Raw genomic sequence first — 10,734 nt, forward strand, 5'->3', positions numbered from 1 at the left:
CTCCAGTTCTCCACCAACGATAAATCTCCTATTTTAGCTAATAATTTTATTACACCCAAATTTTGAGTATATGACATATATTTCTCAGTCACAATGGATTTGAACACTTCCATAACGTCAGACTTTATTGAAGACCAAAACTTTTTGTAGAATTCTATAGGAAGTCCATCATACCCTAGTGATCTTCCTTTACACATACTCTTGATAGCATCAAAAACCTCAGTTTCCTCTAATTCTCTACTTAACAAACTTACATCTTCTTCGTTTAGGACAGAATGGCATACGTTAAGAAAATAATTTTGACTTTTTACCTGGCCAGTTACCTTTTAAACAATTTTTCAAAGTGCTCCTTTATAGAAACAGAAATTCCCTCTGTTTTCTATAACGGAACCATCTGTTTGTTTTATGTTAGTAATGCGTGCATGATTTCTCTTTTTCTCAGCACCAAGTAGATGTGCAGATATTTTTCCCCAGTTGTACGATCATTTAGTTTGGCTCTTATCTTTATACCTTCTAATATTTCATTCTGGATGTCACAAATCCTATTCTTGAGAATCTTAATATTTTCATAATTTACACTAGTTTTATAGTTAATATCATAAAGTTGACGCAATCTTGTTTGTAATAAGTTCAGCAATCCATACTTTTCTTGAGAAAATTTTTTACATAATTTGACAAAGAATTTTTTACATTGGGATTTTGCTCAGTCCCACCATAAGAGTATGTTATCACATGTACCCTTTTTCTGCTTTATAAACTGCCATACATGTAAAAAATTTTCTTCAATTTCATCAGAATCTAAAACTTTAACATTCAACTTCCAATACCCTGTGCCAATTTTTTGTGTGTTTATGTTTAATTTCGAAACAACCATACTATGATCTGAAAAACTTATTGGAATGGTGTCTGCAGATGTTATATTATCAAATAATTTTACCGTATAAATCCTGTCTATTCTGGATCCATAGTTTTCCCGTATTTAAGTGTATTCTAATATCCTGTTTGTGAATTTGTAATTATCTCTCAGAGCAAGGTTTTTCACGAGAGTACTCATAGACTTAGACAGTAAGGCTTTGTTATTATTACTGCAATCTCTTGTGCATGTTATACAGTTGAAATCGCCTCCAAAAATAAGACAATCATTATTATGTCGCAGGTAATACAATATTTCATTCCTGAAAAAGTCTTCCCTTTCAGCAAATTTACTGGCACCAGATGGAGCATACACATTTATAATAGGTATAATGCAGTTATTGTAACATACCCTTACACCAACAATTCTACCGTTAGTATCCATCTCCTTGGTTAAAAGTTTAACATTTGTTTTATTATTTATACATATCATTGTACCTCCTTTTAAATTGATTGATGGATTGAACACTATACACATAAAATTAGTGAGATAACTCAACCCTGAAATATCTTTTACGTTAGCCTATGTTCTTGAATCAACAAGATATCAATTTTATAGTACATGATAAGGGACACAACTTTCATTTGTTTAATTACCTCATTTAAGCCACTAATATATAAAGTGGCAACAGAAAGAGCCATTACAACAACGAACACTGAAACAATTACTTTTTCTTTTTCTTTGACAACCTATCTTTTCCATTCATTTTTTCTTCCTTCCTTTTTTCTTTATTGGATTTTCTTCTAATTAACTTTAATTTACCTACAGTATCTAAATCTATGTTCCACTGGCCTTTTGGCATCACGTCTGAACCTTTATCATCGTTTTTCCAATCGTCTTCAATATCACTGACCTTATTTACCTCTATATCCATGTCATGTTCTTCAGTAGCACCATCCACTGATTCATCATCCCTATGCACTGAAACCGCTATATTGATTTCCTTAAGATTTCCCGGTTCTTCATTTACATCGTCCTCAACGAGAAAGAGACTTTTAACTGTGTAAGGAATGTGAGGTTCATCTTGTGATGGATGCCCCTTATCCTCAGTTATTTGGGTAACTTGAGAAGCTCCTTCAGGTGCACTTTTTATTGCAAAGATGTCACTATCACTGTCTGTATCTGTTAAATTATCACCATTACCTGGAACATGACCCTCCAGGTCACGTGATCGACCTTCTATTTCGACTGAGTGTTGATGAACACCAACATCATCAACATTCTTGGACGAGGGAATGGTCACTAGTTGTTCTCCTACTGCTTCGCATAAGTCGTCTATCTGGTCCTCTCCAAGGTTGCTGGATTCCTCTTTATCATTTTTAATACTCTTTCCATCACATGGTTGCTCCACATTTCCTTCATTACCGGTTGCCAGTTGAACATCAGGAGTACCATCTTCTTCTGATATCCGACCCTTATCGGAATCCTTGCCGGGCATTGCTGGGAAATCATTCAAATTAAAAATATTTAACTTAGGCTCACTATCCATATTACAGTTAACTGCCATATGAGTCTCTTCCGCACTTGTAACACGTCCTTTTCTGACCATTATATAAAAACACAACATTATAACCACAAATATTGATGGAGGATGGGATATTTTTCTTTATTTCCATTTTCACAGTGCGTGTTCCATTTTCTAGACCACTCGCTCTCCCATGAGAAAAGGTATTATGTCTGAGATGAAGAACTTTCCCATACTGTTCGAGGACACTAATTAAAAGGGAGTCTTCTATATCAAAATGTGCATAACGTATTGATACATAAGTATATACACTACTCAAATTTACTACTAGGGCCTTTTCGCCATTACCGAAATGAATCACTTTGTCTTCGTACTCTCGCATAAAGACATCAAAAACATTCTCCTCAATAAATTTCACAGCCACTCTATTATTTGGTATGTTCTGAAACCCTCGTATGTCTTTTTCACTTATTTTTAACTTATTAAATATGACATCACATGCCGACTCATAATTAGGGAAAACGAAAATTTTAAACCAACTGTAGTCTTTGGTTTAAGTCTCGCAGCCATTGGAAAGTTGTTTGCCATCGTAGCTGGTAGAAAACGCTCCGTTTTCTATGATGACGTCATATCGCCTCAGACGACATGAAACCTCCGGCTTGGTGATTCCTTGGAGGTGTATCGAGGCAAACTACGTCTAATAATATAAACTATGACACAAACTAGTTCACTTGAACACTAATTAGTTCACTGGCATCTTACTTACAAGTTGTAGTCCAAATTCCTAAGAAAACCCTCGGAAAACCGTCTCAAAATCACAAAATGAGCAGAGCGTTCCAAATAACGATTGTAAACAATCAGAGCTTCTTCTTCTTCCTAAACTTTGATTTAATCTGGTAAGAAATCTTATTAGAGTTATTTTCACATTTTTAAATTTGTGAATGTGATGGTGTAAAGTATAATGAAAAATGTGTAAATTGGGCAAATTATTTGCAATACAAAATTGTAATTAGGAACCGAGAGTTTTAGGTGATGTGTGTTGGAAAATTATTCGTTAGTTCACGAAAAATATATTTCAGTGAACAACTCAAAATTCACAAAAATATTCTGTATTTTACTAATACATAAAATAAATATTTTTTCTATAACTCGGTATATACATATTATATGAATACCAAGTTATCATTCTTTTAATACAAATACATTCAATCCTTGAGACAATTACATACAATTATTTTGCTTTAAGAAACAAGCATTGCCTCACTTACATTAGTTTATAAAGTCATTGGCCAGCCGCGCCCATCAAATAGGCTCTCTCTCTCTCTCTCTCTCTCTCTCTCTCTCTCTCTCTCTCTCTCTCTCTCTCTCTCTCTCTCTCTCTCTCTATGTTTAGGCCTATCCTATTTCCTATTATCAAGTACTGCCAGCCTAGATTTGGTTGATTGTTTCTAGGTTTTATGTTTTCAAATCTACACTTTACTTTAAGGGCTGCTTTTCTGGTCCTGTACACTATCAAAGCATATGTAGAACAAGAAAAATTCCAGTTTCCTCTTGAAAGCCTTAATATCTTCAATCTTTCGAATGTCTAGAGGGAGCTTATTGAAAAGTGTTGGGCCGCATATTTAAAGGCTCTAGAGCAGTGGTTCCTAACCTGGGGGAAATTTCCTCCTGGAGGGAAATTTGAAGCTACCAGGGGGGAAATAATTACACTACCTACTAACTAAAAAAAATATCAGGTGACAAAGCTAGCCCTGATATTGATACACTGGTGCACAAGAAGCAGACTGAACCTTCTCACTAATTCAATTTTGAAGTAGAAAAATAAACAAAAGTCCTTTTTATTTTGCTACTAGCCGCTCTTCATATACTGATAAACAAATAGTTACAGAGTAAAGTGGATAGAGAGCGGTTAATAACAACTAACCACATAGCTCTATGGCTATGCGGTTAGTTGTTACTAACCGCTCTCTATCCATTTTACTCTGTAACTATTTGTTCATCAGTTTATTTGTATAATGGAAAAATAGATTAGTAAGTCGTCACAGTGTGTTTCAACTACGCTTCCCCTCATACACATGAAGGGGGAAATCTGGAGGGTTGCACTGGGTGCAGGGGGGAAATGACAGGAAAAAGGTTGGGAACCACTGTTATAGGGTTTATCCATAGATTCAACAAATCTGTATTTTATATCTGGTCCCATCCTGTGTTTTGTATACATTATATATATATATATATATATATATATATATATATATATATATATATATATACATACACATATATATACATATATAAACATTATATATATATATATATATATATGTATATATGTTTATATATATGTATATATACATATATAAACAGTGTATATATATATATATAAATATATATATATATATATATATATATATATATATATATGTGTGTGTTTATATATATGTATATATACATATATATACACATATATATTTATATGTCTGTTTTTTTATCATTTTTGTTAATTAAAGAGATTGCATCTGGTATGTCTGTGTCACTGTGCTACCATTCGGCTTGAACAAACATTGAATTTGTATTTTGAAATTTATAGGTATGGAGCATTGTTATGTTTAAGATTGTTATAAATTTCATTATCTAAGTTTATATCTTAGGTCTTTGTTTGTATTCGAGTAACAGAAAGTTTTTGATGTTTGAATTATCTATTAATTATGATATTTGTTAAAAACTTTATTCTAACTACAATTTAGGAAAGTCAAAATAGTCATATATGCCGAAAATATTGTTGTTTATAAACCTAAGCTGCAGTAAGACATGTGCATATAAGACAGAAATGACAAATGAGTTGTTGGTGATTACTCAAAATGCAGATACATAGTTTAGTCTGAAATTCCTTTAAAAGAAAATGTAAATGAAAGAGAGGACGAGAGAAGTGTGTATGTGCATGTATCTGTGTATATGCATGTGTGTGTGTGCACTACATACATATATATAAGACAAATGTAGACACATTTGTGTTTATAATGATATGTTTTCATAGCATTTTCCCTGCTATCATCATAGTTATCATTATCAAGTTTTAATTGACTGATTTTAATATCTCTCTCTCTCTCTCTCTCTCTCTCTCTCTCTCTCTCTCTCTCTCTCTCTCTCTCTCTCTCTCTCTCTCTCTCTCTCTCTCTCTCTTTCTCTCATTTGATTTTACAATAAGTTGTTGCAATTATGGCAATGGCAAACAACAAAGGAAAACAGAAATATATGGAGGACTACACCAACATCGGTTGTACTTGCTTCATCTCAGCAGGAAAAGAAAAACTCAAATTTGCTGTGCAATGAAGTGCTCTCAGAAGAATCAATGACTCAAGAGTAGTTAAGACATCATTTTGAGTCGAAAAGTGCAAAGTTCAGTAAAGAGAGCCCCCCCTTTTTTTTTTTCCAGAATTAGCATGTGGATCTAAAAAAAATTCTCTTCTGGACAAAAAAAAAAAAAAAAAAAAAGATCCGCATGTCATTTGTGAGGAATTCGTTTCACCATTTGGAAAAGACATCTTTCATGACATAATTGAAGATAAGGGAGTTAAATTCTCGGAAATTATAACGCTTTCTAATCATTCTGTAAATCACTTTATTTCAACACATTAAAAGTTGATGAATCAACATATATAGGTAATCTTCCTCGATTAATAGTTTATGGTGATTTTAAGGATGTATTTCTTTCTTGCAAACCATTAGAAACAACTGAAGCTGTGGTATATTTGAAAAAAGAAATGGGATAATTTCTTATAAAAAGAGGATTGATGTGGGAAAATGTCGGTGGTATGTGTACTGCAAGGTCTATATATACCAGGTCAGCCAACGCGCAGCTTAAGCTGTGAATCACCCATACTATGATGTCAAGCTTCCCCGTCTCACACACGTGGGTAAATAAAACAAAGGATCGTTGCCTTAGTTAGCTACCTATAGAGGTAACGTAAACAATAGGAGACGCTGTGTCCATTATCATTTTATTCATTCATTAATTCTGTCACTAATAATGCCAAGTAACTGCACAGTATTTGGCTGTTATAATAGACATGATAAAACTAAAAGCTCAAACATAAAATACCATCGCTTTCCAAAAGAAAAACCATACATAGACCAGTGGATACATGCATGTTGCCGTGCAGACAGAATTAACGTTGTGAATGCTACTGTTTGCTCGCTTTATTTTAAACCAGAAAGAGAAGTTTTTGTTTTCTCAGATGTTCCACATTTAATTAAATTAGTTAGAAATAATTTTATTGACTCCGGTTTTTTCCTCAAGACTGGAGAGTGTATTTCAGATGACGACATACGAGAAATGCTTAATAAAACCAAAGAAGAATATAGGCTTGCATATAAGATTAATGAAATGCATTCAACTGTAACAGGTCAACAAAGACAGCACATTAAATTAGCAGTTCAATTACTCTCTAGGTCATGTGCCAACTCATTAAAATATTTATGGGAAAAGGGACTGTTGGAGTGTCAAAACTGGAATCAAACATCTGGATATAGTGTAAAGAAATTTTGTGTAAAATATCCTGAGTTAGGAAATAAGACTGAAGAAGTGCTAAGGAATGATACTTGGATAGCATGTGTTAATCGGGGGGAATTACATGCACCTTCTAGTCAGTTTTTTCACAGTTGTTAATAATGCGGGAGATTTTTAATGGTGTACACGGGGAAGCTCTCATGGAAGGAAAAAATTGTTTTAAAAAGCTTTATTTAGAATTAAAACAGTCTGGTATTGAAGTTCCTGACGATGTTATTGATTTTTTTGTTAAGATATCAGTATATTTTCGAATGCGATATCTTAATAATTTGATAAAGTATAAAAAACCTCATTGACTGTGTGATAGATCTACGTTCTTAATTGGTCTCGCCAACATCAAGCCCCTTCAGATGACGTAGGTGCGCAGAAGAGGCTTAAAATTGGTACGCTGTCTGGCTGACCTGGTATATCTGGACCGTGGTGTACTAATGGTGCACCTTCTATGCTAGGTCGTAGATCAGGGTTTCAACAGAAGGTAAAGAATATTTCTCCAGAAGTTGTTGGAATTCATTGCATGATACATCGTTAAGTATTTTGGGCAGAAACATTGCCAAAGATTTGAAAAGTTATGCAATCAGTTGTTAAAGCAGTTAACTTTATAAAGTCAAATGCATTGAACAATCGCTTGTTTGCTAAAGTGTGACATAAAAAAATAGATTCTAAGTATGTAGTTATGTTATAAACTGGAGTAAGGCAGCTACCAAAAGGTAATCCCCTTTTAGTTGAATAGTGAGGTGAGAGAATTCTTATCTCGGCAAGGAAGAACAGAATTTTCCAGTTTCTTTGGTGATATGAGTAATTGGGCAAAAACTGCCTACATAATAGATTTTTCACAATTTTGAATTCCCTTTATCTTCCACTTCAGAAAGAAAAACTAAATGCCTTCCAAATGAAGCTGGATCTTTTGGAGTAAATGAAGAGAGAAATTTGTGCATGTTTCCCACATTAAATGCATCTGTTGAATAAAATGACACTGATATTCCATTCAAAAAGTTTTTAAAGTTTACTCATTCTTCTTCTTAGAGACTTTAAACGAGGAATTTAGCCAAAATTTTACAGAAAAGCCTCTGTTATCCCACACGTTACCTCAAATACATCTGACATTGCCAAAGCTGACTTTAATTCCCTAATTCAATTTGGATAAAGCAGTTACGTCGATATCCAAATTTGGCTGAAGGTATGCTTAAAATGTTATGCCCTCTTCTTCGACATATGTGTGAAGTGACCTTTTCATTTGTACTTTTAATAAAGTCGAAGCTGAAAATTAATCTCCATGCTGAAGATGAACTACGTTGTGCTTTATCGAAGACATCACTGCAGATTGAGATACTGGCGATGGAAAAGCAATTCTAACCATCACATGGATGACATGAACATCATTGTTTATTATCAAGATAATGTTTGTGTTATTTATATCAATAATATTCTATTATGCATTGTGTCTTATATAAAGAAATCATATATTATATATAAGTGCATTTCTGGGTTTTTACTATTCAATGATGAACAGTGTACTTAAATCAATTATATTCTTTTATCTAAAAAGAGAATATACAGGTAGCCTTGATATTTGAGTGGGGTCGCAAAAAGAATGGTCAAGTTAAAATGGGGTCACCACTGGAAGAAGGTTAAGAACCACTGGTCTAAAGCGTATTTTTAAAGTGAGGAGGACTACTGTAGTCTCTTGATTGGAATTACAAGTGATGTACTCTCATGTAGAAATTGTTGTAAAATTCTTCAATTATTATTAAGAATATTTACAATTATCAACAGAATGTTTATGTAAACTGGGATATATAATATTTTCTAAATACTTTTACCGAATGCAAACAAAACGAGAGAGAGAGAGAGAGAGAGAGAGAGAGAGAGAGAGAGAGAGAGAGAGAGAGAGAGAGAGAGAGAGAGAGAGAGAGTTTCAAACACCAAAGGAGAAATTACTTTGTGAAAGTTCTTATCTTTTGTACTCGGAAGTGTATCAAAAGATATAAATCATTTGTTAATTCAAATCAAGACAGCCTCATGTCATCTCAGCACATGAACTAACACAGAAGTGGTTGGTAGAAGTTGCTTGAGGGTACACTCGGACACACTTTTCTATCCTATTTCTCTTCTTGTTTTGTTAGTTTTTTTTTTTATAATTTATAATTTATATTTAATGTTGTTACTGTTTTTAAAATATTTCATTTCTCCTTTTTTCATTTCCTCACTGGGTTACTTTCCCTGTTGGAGCCCCTGGGCTTATAGCATATCCTGCTTTTCTAACTAGTGTTGTAGCTTAGCAAGTAATAATAATAATAATAATAATAATAATAATAATAATAATAATAATAATAATAATAATAATAATGATTATAATGAGACTTAGTTTTGATCTTAAGGGACTCTATGCCACCAATACATTGAAATTAAGTTTAAATTAAAGCAGGAAATTACCGAGATAAAAGAGCAAGTAGGAACACGGCTTTTGTATTTCATTTTCTGAGATTTTTTTAATGTTGACGATGTTGCTGTTCTTCAACACTCAGTCGAAATAGAAGGTCGATCACGTGACCTTGAGGGTCATGTTCCAAGTAATAGTGATAATTCAATAGATACCGACAGTGATAGTGACATTTTTGCAATAAGAAGTGCACCCGAAGGAGCTTCTCAAGTTACGGAAATAACTGAGGATGAGGGGCTTCCCTCACAAGATGAACCTCGTATTCCTTATACTATTGGAAGTCTCTTTCTCGTTGAGGATGATAAGAATGAGGAACCGGGAAATCTTAATGAAATCAATGTAGCAGTTTTAGTGCATAGGGATGATGAATCAGTGGATGGTGTTACTGAAGAATGTGACATGGATGTAGCGGTAAATAAAGTCAGTGATATTGAAGACGATTTGAAAAATGATGATAAAGGTTCAGATGTGATGCCAAAAGACCAGTGGAATAAAGATTTAGATAATGTAGGTACATTAAAGTTAATTAGAAGAAAATCCACTAAAGAAAAAAGGAAGGAAGAGAAAATGATTGGAAAAGATAGGTTGTCAAAGTAATTGTTTCATTTTTCGTCTTTGTAATGGCTCTTTCTGTTGCCACTTTATATATTAGTGGCTTGAATGAGGTAATTAAACAAATGAGAGTTGTGTCCCTTATCATGTACTATAAAATTGATATCTTGTTGATTCAAGAACACAACGTTAAAGATATTTCAGGTTTGAGTTATCCCACTAATTTTATGTGTATAGTGTTCAATCTATCAATCAATTTAAAAGGAGGTACAATGATATGTATAAATAATAAAACAAATGTAAAACTTCTAACCAAGGAGATGGATGCTAATGGTAGAATTGTTGGTGTAAGAGTATGTTATAATAACTGCATTATACCTATTATAAATGTGTATGCTCCATCTGGTGTAAGTAAATTTGCTGAAAGGGAAGACTTTTTCAGGAATGAAATATTGTATTACCTGCAACATAATAATGATTGTCTTATTTTTGGAGGTGATTTCAACTGTATAACATGCACACGAGATTGTCATAATGATAATAAAGCCTTACTACCTAAGTCTATGAGTACTCTAGTGAAAATCCTTTGCTTTAAAATATAATTACAAATCCACAAACAGGATATTAGAATACATTATATACGCAAAAACTATGGATCTAGAATAGACAGGATTCATACTGTAAAGTTGTATGATGACATAAGATTTGCAGACACCATTCCAATAAGTTTTTCAGATCATATTATGGTTGTTTTGAAATTAAACATGAACACACACAAAGATTGGCACAGGGTATTG

The 10,734-nt window shown here is 33.2% G+C and overlaps 2 protein-coding genes across 2 annotated transcripts; one reads left to right on the forward strand and one right to left on the reverse strand.

The window, feature by feature from the left end:
- Positions 1 to 1,610: 1,610 nt before the first annotated feature.
- Positions 1,611 to 2,351, reverse strand: LOC137616764 (uncharacterized; the record flags this gene model as incomplete). The annotated part of the gene is made up of 1 exon (XM_068346763.1): positions 1,611 to 2,351. A coding segment is annotated over exon 1 (741 nt), but the record flags the coding sequence as incomplete, so codon positions are not given.
- A 6,199-nt stretch (positions 2,352 to 8,550) lies between these two features.
- On the forward strand, positions 8,551 to 9,982 carry LOC137616765 (uncharacterized). The gene is made up of 2 exons (XM_068346764.1): positions 8,551 to 8,572; positions 9,471 to 9,982. Exons 1-2 carry the CDS (start codon positions 8,551 to 8,553, stop codon positions 9,980 to 9,982), a joined length of 534 nt encoding a protein of 177 aa, XP_068202865.1.
- Positions 9,983 to 10,734: the final 752 nt, after the last annotated feature.

This window comes from Palaemon carinicauda, chromosome 22, assembly GCF_036898095.1.
Source record: "Palaemon carinicauda isolate YSFRI2023 chromosome 22, ASM3689809v2, whole genome shotgun sequence".
Lineage (NCBI taxonomy): Eukaryota > Metazoa > Arthropoda > Malacostraca > Decapoda > Palaemonidae > Palaemon > Palaemon carinicauda.